At 44.2% G+C, this 15129-nt stretch overlaps 2 protein-coding genes across 2 annotated transcripts in view; one reads left to right on the plus strand and one right to left on the minus strand.

The window, feature by feature from the left end:
• Positions 1-4593, plus strand: part of ACAP3 (ArfGAP with coiled-coil, ankyrin repeat and PH domains 3) — a 136036-nt gene extending 131443 nt beyond the window's left edge. The window contains exon 26 of the mRNA XM_070759208.1: positions 2202-4593. Coding sequence (XP_070615309.1) covers positions 2202-2308 — 107 coding nt within the window. The 3' untranslated portion in view covers positions 2309-4593. The remainder of the gene's footprint in view (positions 1-2201) is intronic.
• Positions 4594-6581: 1988 nt separating this feature from the next.
• On the minus strand, positions 6582-14808 carry LOC139170757 (phospholipase A2 homolog otoconin-22-like). Its single transcript, XM_070758255.1, has 4 exons — positions 14769-14808; positions 13826-13970; positions 8693-8799; positions 6582-6727 (listed from the first exon to the last, which is right to left on the minus strand). The coding sequence occupies exons 1-4, from the start codon at positions 14806-14808 to the stop codon at positions 6582-6584; spliced, it is 438 nt and encodes a 145-aa protein (XP_070614356.1).
• Positions 14809-15129: the final 321 nt, after the last annotated feature.

The following is a 15129-nucleotide window of genomic DNA, read 5'->3' on the forward strand; positions in this document are numbered from 1 at the left end:
TAAGTGGACAGTTTGATTTCAAAGACGTTTGATTTACTTGGAGTTATATTGTGTTGTTTAAGTGTTCCCTTTATTTTTTTGAGCAGTATAGTATAAGCGCAGACTAGCTGGACCATGGGGTCTTTTTCTGCCGTCAATCTTCTCTGTTTTTATGTATGTATGTATGTATGTATGTATGTATGTATGTATGTATGTATGTATGTATGTATGAATGTATGTATGTTGCTCAAAAAATAAAGGGAACACTTAAACAACATAATATAATTCCAAGTCAAACAAATTTCTGTGAAATCAAACTGTCCTCTTAGGAAGCAACACGGATTAACTATCAATTTCACATGCTGTTGTGCACATTCAACTTTGTACAGAACAAAGTATTCCATGAGAATATTTCATTCATTCAGATTTAGGATGTGTTATTTGAGTGTTCCCTTTATTTTTTTGAGCAGTGGATATATGTATTTTTTGGAGGCTTTCCAGTTTTCCAAAAATTCTTCTGAGACGTTGGGCGTTCCAAATCATTTGATCTTGTTTCCAGATGGAAATCAATTTCTTAAGACTTCCTGCTTAGTTTCCATTTCCAAGTTGTATACCAAATTAGGGTTGTTGTAATCATCTGGATGATTGTAACAAGCTGTTGTGTATGCAAGTGTTGTTGTTTTTTGCTAGTGCGTTCCAAGAGTAATACGCCAGCAACAGATGGCCCAGAAAAAACTTTTATCAAAGTTTGTTTTCCTTTTTTTTTTGCAAATGTTTGCATATTGTAGACATTACCATCACTGATAAAAAATCTTGAGATTTCAAAAACTTGGATGGGAGCGTGGGAGAAACGAACCCTGCCACAGAATGCTATGAGAAATACAGTTTAGATTCTACAATTTGGGATTTAATGCTTGAAACATCTTTTTGATCACAATTCAAAAGGAAACGGGAGCCAAGAACAGAGGTTAGGATTCCTGGAGATTTTCCCTGGATAGTTCGTTCGGGAAATGACTGCAGGCTTTGTGTGTTTCTACAATACACGATATTTGGGGTCTTGCCCTTCAAGATAATTTGCATGTGCCTATTACTATCAAGTTTGAGGAAAACAAGCTTTTCTACTGCCCGTAATTTCTGCCTTTGCCACCTGAGAATGGTTGGGCTCTGTGGATACCCCGAAACAGAAAATTAATGTGCCGTGCCAAGAGCTTTTCTCCTATTTTACCACCCATGTGGTTTGTGTGATGGGCCCATCAAGAAATCAATTAGTACTGATTGCATTAGTGCTAGGTAGATAACCATATCCACAGCCAGAGAGATTTACAAGCTACTGTTTACAAACTTGGCACGTGGCACGAACCCAATCAATGTGATTTCCGGACTAAATCATGGCTTAATGGGGTGGTGTGAACATGGCCAGCATTCTCAGACATCCCCTCTCTTCCCCCTTCTTCTCCCAAGAAACCGAACTTAACCGCAATGTTGTATTTGCCAAGAGGAGAAGCAACCTTGTCTGAAATCCCACCAGTCTGCTGTTATACTATTTCCTGTATTTTATCTTAGGATGGATCTATGTTTATCCCAGGCATGTTTACATTCAGTTATTGTGGATTTACCAACCACGTCTGCTGGAAGTTGGTTCCAAGCATCTACTACTCTTTCAGTCAAATAATATTTTTTTTCATGTTGCTTCTGATCTTTCCCTCAACTAACCTCAGATTGTGCCCCCTTGTTCTTGTGTTCGCTTTCCCATTAAAAACACTTCCCTCCTGAACCTTATTTAACCCTTTAACATATTTAAATGTTTCGATCAAGTCCCCCCTTTCCATTCTGTCCTCCAGACTATACAGATTTGAGTTCAGGAAAGTCTTTCCTGCTAAGTTTTATGCTTCAGACCTTCCACCATTTATGTAGCCCATCTTTGGACCTGTTCAATTTGATCAATCTCTTTTTGTAGGTGAGGTCTCCAGAACTGGACACAGTATTCCAAATGGGGTCTCACCAGCGCTCTATACAGCGGGATCACAATCTCCCTCTTCCTGCTTGTTATACCTCTAGCTATGCAGCCAAGCATTCTACTCGCTTTCCCTACCGCTTGACCGCACTGTTCACCCATTTTGAGACTGTCAGAAATCACTACCCCTAAATCCTTCTCTTCTGAAGTTTTTGCTAACACAGAGCTGCCAACACACAACTATGTTGTGTTTTTCTTTCTCTCGCAGGAGATGCCACCTACCTTGACATCTTCCGGGATTTTTCTCACATGGCATCCAACAATCCCGAAAAACTCAATCGGCGCAGCCTCCACTTCCATCCTTCTTACCGATAAGCTTTCGCCTTTGGATGTCTGCTTCGGAGGGTTGACCTCCAACCGAGAGATGAAGGGGTCCTGTGTGACAAAAAGAACAAGAACCACAAAAACAAGGAGGGACAACGTGTGAAGAGTGAGATACCACATCTCTACCCATCCTCTAAAACGGATGCCAGTTTCAACAGATCTCCCCACAAGGAATTTTTGTTCCCCAAACTTTCTGAAACAATGTGATGTGGCCTTGCAAAAATACACCTGCCGGAATGATTAGCCGCAGAAATGGATCCACAAAAAGAGGTTTTTCGACAACGGCCTTGTAAAAATACACCTGCCGAAATGATTAGCCACAGAAATGGATCCACAAAAAGAGGTTTTTCTACAACGTTCCTCCTCGCTGGCCGGGGAGTCTTCTTTGCCGGCTGCTGGCAGTCGGCCGCCATTTGCAAACATAAGACAAGCAAGGCCCATAATGGCTGCCTGATAGGGTCAGATACAGAAGATTTATTCCCAGGGATGAGCCGCTTGACTTGCCTACTACCGGAGCTTGCTTGTAGGCCGTGATGGGCGCACATGTGCCTATCGGTCACACACACACCTGTCGGTACAAGATTTGGCTTCGGCGTATGTGCCGAAAGCCAAATCTCGTGGGAGGACATGCGTGAATGTGAGATTTCGGTGATTTTTGCCAATATTTTTGGTTCCGCGCATGCGCCGAAGCAAAAAATTGGTGAAAATTACCAAAATCTCGCACTCACACAGGGGCACGTCAGGGGCGCACAGTGAAGGACTACCAAAATTTTTACTACCACACTGTGGCCGTGGCTTATACAGGACGCCCTGCATTTTCTTTCAACATCTTTCCTTGCAAATTGGGCACTCCGGGGTGGGGCTCCATTTTTGCTACCCCACTGTGTTCCCACCCCTGTCTGGGCAGTAGCCCACCCCTGGGCACGCGGCTGTGTACACATCCTGGTATTTCCTACCAGAGCCACACATCTGCGCACACCCTCTGCTGCCCACTATTGTTTATTCCCATGTATTACTAATATTGGCTCATCAAGGGTTCAAAACCATGGTTCAACTGCAGCTTATTAAAGGAAACACAGTTTGATGGGGCCTATTCCAAGGGCAGCTGCATGATGGATTAGCACGAAGTCTATTTCAGATACTTTGGGGTCCTTCCTTCCCTTCCTTCCTCCCTCCCTCTCTTCCCACTCTTATTTCCAATTGATTTCCCTTCCTTCCTTCCTTCCTTCCTTCCTTCCTTCCTTCCTTCCTTCCTTCCTTCCTTCCTTCCTTCCTTCGTCCATCTCTTCCTTCCTTTCCTTCCTCATCTGTCCTTCCTTATTTCCAATTCATTTTTCCTCCCTTCCTTCTCTTTTTGAATGGATGGGGGTGAACGGTTGAAAGAAAATATTGGTGGATGCAGAACTCAAAAGCTGAGTCCCAGAGATATTCCTGTCATTACCAAGTTTCTGTCTTTTTCAAAACTGGAAACATTAAGGCAGTGTGTTTTACAGAAACTTAATTCATCTTGCTTGGTAAAATGGAACCCCTCTGGTGAAAACTGAAGTTTGATTATGAGGATTTGAATTTCAATTATGCACCAGAACACTTGATACAGCCTTATTCTGGGGAGACGGCTGGCCCGGCTCTTAGCCATAATCTAGTAATTGTACCCATCGACATGCCGCTGCTTGCTAAAATATACTGCTCAAAAAATTAAAGGGAACAGTCAAAGAACACATCCTAGACCTGAATGAATGAAATATTCTCATTGAATACTTTGTTCTGTACAAAGATGAATGTGCTGACATGTGGAATTGATTGGTCATGAGTGTTGCTTCCTAAGTGGACAGTTTGATTTCACAGAAGTTTGATTTACATAGTTATATTCTGTTGTTTAAGTGTTTTTTTTATTTTTTTGAGCAGTGTCTTGATAATATCATTTCTTCCTTCTCTCTCTCTCTTTTTTTAAACAATGAGAATTGATGGGAAGTGTTATTTTTATAAAACTTGTATTGTTTTCATGGTTTTGTGTTGATGTTTTTTTAAAAACAAGATTATAGGGAAGAGTTTGTACTGGTACAGACTTCTTCATGTCAGTGTTTAATTTTTTTTAGTGTGTATAGAAGTCCTTGTTTAATATGTTAAAATGTAATATATCGCCAAGCAAAATATATGTATTTGTAAAATCTTGTTGGGGGGGGGGAGAGAGAGAGAGAGTGGGAGAGATGGACAGCAATGTCTTATTTACAAAAGTATAAATAAACTTGGGAGATATTTTTCTTCCAGTAAACCAACTATAGTTTCCTTGTAATTTTTCTGGTTTGGACCTCTTTTAAATAGGGTGAGGAATTAAGTCATGCTATATTTCATAGGATAAAATTTATTGGGAACAGTTTTATGGCCTGGAAGCCAAGTGGCTACTTCTTCTTCTTTTTTGGTAAGAAGCCAAAATATTTTCCTTTGAAATGTTTATACAGTGGTACCTCTACCTACAAATGCCTCTACTTACAAACTTTTCTAGATAAGAATCGGGTGTTCCAAGATTTTTTTACCTCTGCTCAAGAACCATTTTCCACTTACAAACCCGACCCTCCGAAACAGGGCCAGAAAAGGCGGGGAGAAGCCTCCATGAGGCCTCTCTAGGAATATCCTGAGAGGAAACTGTAATCGGAAAAGGCAGGGAGGATCCTCCATGGAGCCTGTCTAGGAATCTGGGAGGAAACAGGGCCGGAAAAGGCGGGGAGAAGCCTCCGTGAGGCCTCTCTAGGAAACTCCTGGGAGGAAACAGGCCTCCACCCTCCCTGCACACATTATTTGCTTTTACATTGATTCCTATGGGAAAAATTGCTCCTTCTTACAAACCTTTCTACTTAAGAACCTGATCATGGAAGGAATTAAGTTCGTAAGTAGAGGTACCAGTTTATTTCTGCTTTCTTAGTAATACTACGAAATTTTATGTTAGGGAAGGATTAATTGCAGGCTTCTAAGAGCAAACATTTCTGATGCTTTAAAAAAATCCCGGTGCCTAGAAATGCACACTATGACAGACATATGTTGCCATATAAGATGGTTGTTAAAAGACTTGTGTCCAATTGTGTGACTTTTTTTGCTGTGATTGTTAAGCGAATTACTATGATTGTATAGCGAATTGCTAAGTGTCATTAAGCAAATCCCACCTGCTTGGACTTAATGGTCAGAAATCCAGCTGGAAAGGTTGAAAATGGCGATGTGATCACACACATATACACACACACGGAAACGGCAACCATTGTCAATGTTTCCAATAGTCAGAAACTAACCAAGGAGACAAGCAACCTGGAATTAAGGAGAAACTTCCTAACAATGAGGACAATTAACTAGTGGAACTGCTTGCCACCAGAAGTTGTAGGTGCTCCATCACTGGAAAGGGGGGGGGGGGCGTAATTTAAGAAAAAACTGGACAGCCACCTCTCTGAAATGGTATACGACAATCATTAAATGTTGCATCTCATAATTCTAAACACAGAAACATAGAAGATTGACAGCAGAAAAAGACCTCATGTTCCATCTAATCTGCTGTTATACTATTTCCTGTATTTTATCTTAGGATGGATCTATGTTTATCCCAGGTGTGTTAAAATTCAGTTCCTGTGGATTTACCAACCACGTCTGTTGGAAGTTTGCTCCAAGCATCTACTACTCTTTCAGTCAAATAATATTTTATCACGTTGCTTCTGATCTTTCCCCCAACTAACCTCACATTGTGCCCCCTTGTTCTTGTGTTCACTTTCTCATTAAAAACACTTCCCTCCTTATTTAACCCTTTAACATATTTAAATGTTTCAATCGTGCCCCCCCTTCCCTTCTGTCCTCCAGAGTCCAGACTATACAGATTGAGTTCACTAAGTCTTTCCTGATAAGTTTTATGCTTAAGAAAGTTTTATGCTTAAGACATTCTTGACAAATGTCTTTTTTCTTTTATGTACACTGAGAGCATATGCACCAAAGACAAATTCCTTGTGTGTCCGATCACATTTGGCCAATAAAGAATTCTATATTTTCCATTCCCCCACCCTCAATGTAATGCAGCAGGTTCTTTGAAGCCAGACTAAATTGTGCACTGAACAACAAGAGGGTAGGTTGGAGACATATTTATTTTGCCCTAGGTTAATACATGTGTGTATAATGTATATATCTCAGTGTCCCCGCGTGGTTCCATTTTTATAGAGAAATTGACTGAAAATGCAGGCAGAATTTCGACCGGGAAGAAGCAGCTGCTTCTACTGCCTGAAAGAAACGAGCTTCAACAAAATGGCCGCTGAGCCCTGCAGTTGGTTGCCGGAAGGTTTCGGAATTGAAGGTTGTAGGTGAAAAGGTTCTTCTGGAAGCAACTGGCGGCTTTCTGGTCACACTCACACACCATTTTTTCACAGCGGTCTCTTGATTTGACTGCAGAGAGGGAAGACAGTGGCTAAGCTCACATAAGACACAAACCAACATCCTGATTTGGGCAGATTCACAGGATTGCTATTTGTCCGAAATGGTGTAGGGCAGTGAGGGCGAACATTTTATTCCTCAGGTGCTGAAAGAGCATGTATGCATGCTATCGCGTATGGATGAGTGCCTACACCCATGATTCAATGCCTGGGGAGGGCGAAAAAACCTTCCCCCATTCCCCCAGCGGCCCTCTGGAGGCTAGAATCGGCCTGTTTCCCAGCTTCTGGTGGGCCCAGTCGGATTGTGTTTCACCCTCCCCAGGCTCCAAAGGCTTCCCTGGAGATGGGGGAGGGTAAAAACGGCCTCCCATCCCACTGGGTGGCTCTCTGGAAGCCAAAAACGCCCTCCCAGAGCCTCTGTGTGAGCCAAAAACCAGCTGGCTGGCACACACATGCATGTTGGAGTTGAGCTATGTTGGCTCTTCTATGACTTGTGGACTTCAACCGCCCCGAGTCTACGGAGAGGGGCGGCATACAAATCTAATAAATAAATAAACAAACAAATAAATAAATAAATAACTCCCAGAATTCCTGAGCCAATCATGCTAGCTTAGGAATTCTGGGAGTTGAAGTCCACATGTCACAGAAGAGCCAATTTTGCCTACCCCTGAGCTAGGGCAATGGTTCGCGTGCCAGCAGATATGGCTCCGCGTGCCACCTGTGGCACCCGTGCCATATGTTCGCCATCACTGGTGTAGGGATTCCTAATAGAGTGGGGGGGGGGAGGGCTGGACTTGATGACCTACAAGGTCCCTTCCAACTCTAGTAATAATCTGTAACCTGTGATCAGATTAGAATACAGCAGCTGGTACGGTTTACCTCAGGGAAGTTCAACCTTGGCAAACTTTAAGACTTGTGGACTTCAACTGGACAATCATTTAAACATGAGCCAGCCGTGTGCAGCAGCTGCCAAAAAAGCCAACACAGTTCTAGGCTACATCAACAGAGGGATAGAATCAAGATCATGTGAAGTCTTAATGTCACTTTATAAGGCCTTGGTAAGGCCACACTTGGAATCCTGCATTCAGTTTTGGTCACCACGATGCAAAAAAAGGATGTTGAGACTATAGAAAGAGTGCAGAGAAGAGCAACAAAGAGGATTAGGGGACATGAGGCTAAAACATATGAAGAACGGTTGCAGGAAATGGTTATATCTAGTTTAATGAAAAGAAGGACTAGGGGTAACATGATAGCAGTCTTCCGATATCTCAGGGGTTGCCACAAAAGAAGAGGGAGTCAAGCTATTCTCCAAAACACCTGAAGGTAGGACAAGAAGCCATGGGTGCAAACTAAACAAGGAGGGAAGCAACTTAGAACTAAGGAAAAATTTCCTGATAGTTAGAACAATTAACCAGTGGAACAGCTTGCCTCCAGAAGTCATGAATGCTCCAACACTGGAAGTTTTTAAGAAGATGTTGGATAACCATCTCTCTGAAATAGGGTTTCATACTTAAGCAGGGGGTTGGACTAGAAGACCTCCAAGGTCCCTTCCAACTCTATTATTATTATAACTCTCGGCTGGCTGGCTGAGTTGAAATCCACAAGTCTTTGCATTGCCTGGACACTCCCGGTTCATTTGGGGGTTTTTTCTTCTGCCTTAAAAAAAGGGTATATGAAATTTGGAGTGACATCTCCCCTTGCAGCCCAATGAAGCCTACTTACAAAAATCTAACCCATGTGAAAAGCAGCTGCAAATAAGCCAGCTTTTGGACTAAACTGTGTTTTAACAAGCTGTCACAGAAGCCCTAGTAATCCTGCTAAACCGTAAACGGCAGCTTGCAAATGTTAACGGCAGAGTTCCCACGTCGCAAAAAGTTTAAATCTAAGCAACCCAGCGGCCAGTTTAGCTGGAGTTTCTCCTTCCCAGTTTGGTCTTCATGCAGGGCGCTACCTTCATCCAATTCTCTTTTTAACTTACCGCACTTGATTTTATCTCTCTGGGCGTAGAACCGGTAGGTGAGGGCTTTGGGGTTGCAGCCATACATTTCCGCCTTGTTGTAACAACAGTCATGGCTGTGGCAACACCTTTGGATAGAAAAAGAAAACGCACCTGTGGTCAGAACTTACCTGTCAGTTTCAGAGGCAATAAATGAACGAGCGTGGCTTGGTCAGGAGAGGGGTCTTTGCACACCAAATGCCTTCGCGCAGAATGACATTAACAAACTCGGTTTTGTTTTCCTAGGACTAAGCACTCAGACTCTAGGTCAGTGATGGTAAACCTTTTCTTCCTTGGATGCCAAAGTATGCGCACACATGCAATATGCCCATACCTGTAATTCAATGTCCTCCCTTGTGCCTTGCCCAGGGGTGGGCAGCAGGCAGGACGGAGTGGAACGCAGTTCCACCGGCAGAAATGAAGATGTGTGCGCAGCTCCAGCTGATCGGCGGCTCTCACTTCCTGGATTACTGGTCTCGGCTGAGCTCTCCTTTTTCCCTGCTGCTGCTGCTGCTGCGTCTGCACTCCTTGCTTTTTTCCTCTTTCCTCCTTCCTGGCTCCAGACGAGCTTCCCTCTCTCCTGCCCTGCTCCCCTCCAGCCTCACGCGAGCCCCTCCCGCCTGAGGTGCAAGCAGAAGGCGTGGGTGGAAGCTGTCCTGGCAGCATTTATTATTACAGTATATTATTGTTGTTATTATTATTAATAATAATAATTTATTAGATTTGTATGCCGCCCCTCTCGGAAGACTCAGAGCAGCTTCTGGCAGCACCTGTTCACCTAGCTACCCAGCCTGAGAGGGCGGGGGGGGGGGCGACCCAGGAAGGAGAGCGCGGGAATCGCGAAGCATATTGTCACCCCAGTGAGCGACACTGGTAAGGTTGTAAGTCGAGGACTTAACAGGTCACTTGAACGATGATTGTTTTAGCCACTTCCACCTGATCACATGGCCGGCAAGCCACTCCTACCCAGTCACATGACCATTAAGCCACACCCACAAAATAAGCCACACCCACAGTGCGGTGGTAAAAATTTTGGCTGCCCATTCCTGGCCCTGGCCTCCTGTGAATGCACACATAAGCACCTCACATGCTGTGCGTCTCCCCACACGTGTGCACACATCCCATTTTGGGCCTCACAGGCTTCTGTAAAGCCTCTGAAGGCCAGAAACGGCCCATTTCCCTACTTCTGGGGGCCCCGCTGGGTCCATTTTTCACCCTCCCCAGGCTTCAGAGGCTTTCTTGGAGCCTGAGGAGGGCGAAAATGGTCTCCTCTTCCTCCCCGGAGGCCAAAAATGCCCTCCCAGAGCCTCTGCGCGATCCCTATACTTACCTGGCATCCCAAACAGGCCGCATGAAGACTCCTGGGAGGGGAGGGGCGGTGTGAGCGGGGCCAGATGAAAATTTGGTTGGCAAGCGCATGTGCGCTGGAGCTGAGCTAGGGCAACAACTCACGTGCCCGCAGATATGGCTCCGCGTGTCACCTGTCGCACCCATGCCATAGGTTCATCATCACAGCTCTAGGTCCACAATTGTTTTGGCCAAGGAGCCTACAACAGGAGTAGGCCAAGTTGACTCTCCTATGACTTGGGGACTTCAACTCCCAGAATTCCTGCGGCAATCATGCTAGCTCAGGAATTCTGGGAGTTGAAGTCCACATAGAAACATAGAAGACTGGCGGCAGAAAAAAGACCTCATGGTCCGTCTAGTCTGCCCTTATACTATTTCCTGTATTTTATCTTACAATCGATATATGTTTATCCCAGGCATGTTTAAATTCAGTTACTATGGATTTATCAACCACGTCTACTGGAAGTTTGTTCCAAGGATCTACTACTCTTTCAGTGAAATAATATTTTCTCACGTTGCTTTTGATCTTTCCCCCAACTAACTTCAGATTGTGTCCCCTTGTTCTTGTGTTCACTTTGCTATTAAAAACACTTCTGAACCTTATTTAACCCTTTAACATACTGTATTTAAAGGTTTCGATCATGTCCCCCCTTTTCCTTCTGTCCTCCAGACTATACAGATTGAGTTCATGAAGTCTTTCCTGATACGTTTTATGCTTAAGACCTTCCACCATTCTTGTAGCCCGTCTTTGGACCCATTCAATTTCGTCAATCTCTTTTTGTAGGTGAGGTCTCCAGAACTGGAGACAGTATTCCAAATGTGGTCTCACCAGCGCTCTATATAAGGGGATCACAATCTCCCTCTTCCTGCTTGTTATAAGTCTAGCTATGCAGCCAAGCATCCTACTTGCTTTTCCTACCGCCCGACCACACTGCTCACCCATTTTGTGACTGTCAGAGACATGTCATAGTTGCCTACCCCTGGCCTAGAATAAATATAATATGCTACAGAAATGGAATGAGAAAAGAATACAGCTCAGTCCTTACTGCACCTTTGGTCGCATCTCCTCTTTTTGTCACAGAACAAACTCCTTGTGTTGCTCTGCTAAGTCATGGCATGGTTTAAAACTAAAGGGTCTCTGGCAACTTTGTGGACTTCTGTTTCTTTCTCTTTCTGTTATTTAAAACCAGCAGTATACGTTTAATACTTATTTTATTTTAATACTTACATCACTCCGCAGTCTGCATTGGCTGCCGATCAATTTCCGGTCACAATTCAAAGTGTTGGTTATGACCTTTAAAGCCCTTCATGGCATCGGACCAGAATATCTCCGAGACCGCCTCCTGCCGCACGAATCCCAGCGGCCGATTAGGTCCCACAGAGTGGGCCTTCTCCGGGTTCCGTCAACTAAACAATGTCGGTTGGCGGGCCCCAGGGGAAGAGCCTTCTCTGTGGCGGCACCGGCCCTCTGGAACCAACTCCCCCCGGAGATTAGGACTGCCCCTGCTCTTCCTGCCTTCCGTAAACTCCTTAAAACCCACCTTTGCCGTCAGGCATGGGGGAACTGAAACATCTCCCCCTGGGCACGTTTAATTCATGCATGGTATGTCTGTGTGTGTGTCTGTTAGCATATGGGTTTTTTAATATTTAAACATTTTAAACTTGTCTGATTACCCATGATTTGTTTCTACATGTTGTGAGCCGCCCCGAGTCTTCGGAGAGGGGCGGCATACAAATCTAAGTAATAGAATAGAATAGAATAGAATTTTACTGCAAGAGAGCGAGAGAGAGAGGGGCACGGCTTATAAATCTAAATAAATACATTTGAGGGGCTGCCCCAAAGAAGAAGGAGTCAAACTATTCTCCAAAGCACCTGAGGGTAGAACAAGAAGCAATGGGTGGAAACTAAACAAGGAGAGAAGTAACTTAGAACTAAGGAGGAATTTCCTGACAATAAGAACAATTAGTCAGTGAAACAACTTACCTCCAGAAGTTGTGAATGCTCCAACACTGGAAGTTTTAAAGACGAGATTGGATAGCTATTTTTCTGAAGTGGTTTAGGGTTTCTTGCCCAAGCAAGGGGTTGGACTAGAAGACCTCCAAGGTCCCTTCCAATTCTGTTATTCTATTCTATTCTATTCTCAATACAGTTGAAGGCAATACGGAATGGCATACACTGAGGGAGCTGGCTGGCAGAGTTCTTCCCTGCTTCGCAATGAACAAAGAGACCTCCCTATATCTGCCAACCGATGATTGACTGTTTTTTTGCAGAGCAAATAATTCGTTTTGACATGCGAGTTATCTGCAAGACGGTGCCTGTTCCACATTGATGCCAAGCAGAAAGGAAATATCCGAAATCAGTAAGTTCATTCCTACTTTGGATCTGGATGTAGAATTCACCCAGAGCTTCTTCCGAAATGATGGCAATTTTTGGTAAGCAAATTAAAAATACCAATTTTAAGAATAGATAAAATTCAAAAATACAGGGGCGGGGTAGGCAGAAGTAAACCTTTGTTGGCACAACATGTATTCTATCTGAAAAAGAAACCAGCAATGCATGCACAAAAATGAGAAGTTTTGGTTGTTTTGATCTTGGTAACTTTCTTTTCTGGGTGGTTTGCATCTTGGGTGAACCTCTCTAGTTGTTTTATCAGTTAGAAACATAGAAGATTGATGGCAAAAAAAGACCTCATGGCTCATGTAATCTGCCCTTATACTATTTTCCTGTATTTTATCTTAGGATGGATATATGTTTATCCCAGACATGTTTAAATTCAGTTACTGTGGATTTCCCAACCACGTCTGCTGGGAGTTTGTTCCAAGCATCTACTCCTCTTTCAGTCAAATAATATTTTCTCATGCTGCTTCTGATCTTTCCCCCAACTAAACTCAGATTGTGACCCCGTGTTCTTGCATTCACTTTCCTAATAAAAACACTTCCCTCCTGAACCTTATTTAACCCTTTAACATATTTAAATGTTTTGATCATGTCCCCCCTTTCCCTTCTGTCCTGCAGACCCTACAGATTGAGTTCATTAAGTCTTTCCTGATACGTTTTATGCTTCAGACCTTCCACCATTTTTGTAGCCCGTCTTTGGACCCGTTCAATTTTATCAATATCTTTTTGTAGGCGAGGTCTCCAGAACTGGAGACAGTATCCCAAATGGGGTCTCACCAGCGGGAACACAATCTCCCTCTTCCTGCTTGTTTGACCTCTAGCTATACAGCTTGGCTGCATAATAAACAAACTGTATAAAACTTCAGAAGAGAAGGATTTAGGGGTAGTGATTTCTGACAGTCTCCAAATGGGTGAATAGTGCAGTCAGGCAGTAGGGAAAGCATTTATTATGCTGTCTATGCCACCACGATTTGAAGACCCTCAGCAGCCTAAATGATATATGTACACGGCAACTGAAAAAAATACTCCATGGTGCATCTAACAAAAAAACATTACATATCTTAGGTGCTGAAGTGTTTTTCCAGCCCTAAGTCTTTGCAGGTTTGTTTTCATTGCTACTGCCTCCGAAGATTTTTTTCAGCCCTAACCAGGGGATAAAAGCTAAACAGACTAAAGACGCTAGCCAGATGAATACCTGGTAGGTAGAATTGTTTCCTATTTTCCTCCCTCAAAACTAAAGTGCGTCTTATATTCCGGTGCGTCTTACACTCTGAAAAATACGGTATCTTTTCAACATGAAATCCCAATGCCCCCTGGTGAGCATTGAGACGTTCAGCCCGTTGGATGAAAAAAATGACGGTATCCCTCACCTGTCGATGGCGTCTACCGGAAGGCCTTGAGTCCCAGGTCCACAGTGGCACCCATAGTTGGTGAAGTTAGCCAGGCCGAAGGTGATGGTACTGAGCTGGATCATCTCGTTCAATTGAGAAGGTGTGCTGGTCACAAGAGCCAATCCTGAAAAAGAGGAATTGTTCATTTGAAGCAAGCAAAAGGGCTTTGGAAGGAGTCTCAAGGCCATAGAGCAGTGATGGCAAACCTTTTTTTTCTCAGGTGCTGAAAGAGCATGGGTATGCTATGCACGAGTACCCACACCCATAATTCAATGCCTGGGGAGGGCAAAAACAGCTTTCCCCACTCCACGGAGGCCCTCTGGAGGCCGGAAGCAGCCTGTTTCCCAACTTCTGGTGGGCCCAGTAGGCTTGTGTTTCACCCTCCCCAGGCTCCAAAGACTTCCCTGGAGCCGGGGAGGGTAAAAACGCCCTCTCCCATCTCCATGGAGGCTCTCTGGAAGCCAAAAACGCCCTCCCAGAGCCTCTGTGTGACCCAAAAATCAACTGCCCGGCACACACATGCCCGTTGGAGCTGAGCTAGGGCAACGGCTCATGTGCCAGCAGATATGGCTCCGCATGCCACCTGTGGCACCCGTGCCATAGGTTCGCCATCACTGCCATAGAGTCTTAGTTAAAGTCTGCCCTCTTTCCCTTCCCAGCATGCTTCGGGATCATGAACCATGAAGCCATGCCCCCATTCCAATGTGGTGCCAACGTTGGAGCCAACGCAGAATCAGGGTGACTGTCTCTCTCCATTCACCGAAGCTTTCTGGGAAGCGAAATACCGCCGGTGTAACAAGAACATAATTGCAACCACCGGAGGAAGCACAAATTGAGAAAAATCTCCTGGAAGCACATTTTTAAAAAATGAAATACATGGTAAACAGACTTTTAGACTCTCAAAAGAGAGGAATTCACTTACCGCAAGCCAAAACCAGCAGGGAGATGACCAGAAGCTTCATTTCTGCCACGCAGCAATGTCAAAACAAACCTGGTTCAGCTGCTGGAGGGCTGGTTCTGTGCAATTTCTCTGGAACCACCTATCGCCCTTTATAAGCATCCAAACGATCAAATCTTTAGATGAAATGACCAGTCCTTCCAGCCACCGTTCATAATAATTATACCCAAAGACCAAAACAAAACAAAGCTATGGACCATAATTACCAAGTAGGTCTTGGGGGGGGGGGGGAACCTGGGATACTTTTGTTGGATGGAATCCAAAGGATGAATGCAGAGCCTTCGTCCTAGCATTATAATTATAATTATTGGTCACCGATCATTGC

Source organism: Erythrolamprus reginae, chromosome 8, assembly GCF_031021105.1.
Source record: "Erythrolamprus reginae isolate rEryReg1 chromosome 8, rEryReg1.hap1, whole genome shotgun sequence".
Classification (NCBI taxonomy): Eukaryota; Metazoa; Chordata; class Lepidosauria; order Squamata; family Dipsadidae; genus Erythrolamprus; species Erythrolamprus reginae.

Bases quoted from the DNA above. Each gene is read 5' to 3' on its own strand.
- LOC139170757 (XM_070758255.1), bottom strand. From the start codon at position 14,808: ATGAAGCTTCTGGTCATCTCCCTGCTGGTTTTGGCTTGCG. The intron at 13,971-14,768 runs GTAAGTGAATTC...CCTCTTTTTCAG, and splicing joins CCTGCTGGTTTTGGCTTGCG to GATTGGCTCTTGTGACCAGC. The intron at 8,800-13,825 runs GTGAGGGATACC...TTCTATCCAAAG, and splicing joins CCGGTAGACGCCATCGACAG to GTGTTGCCACAGCCATGACT.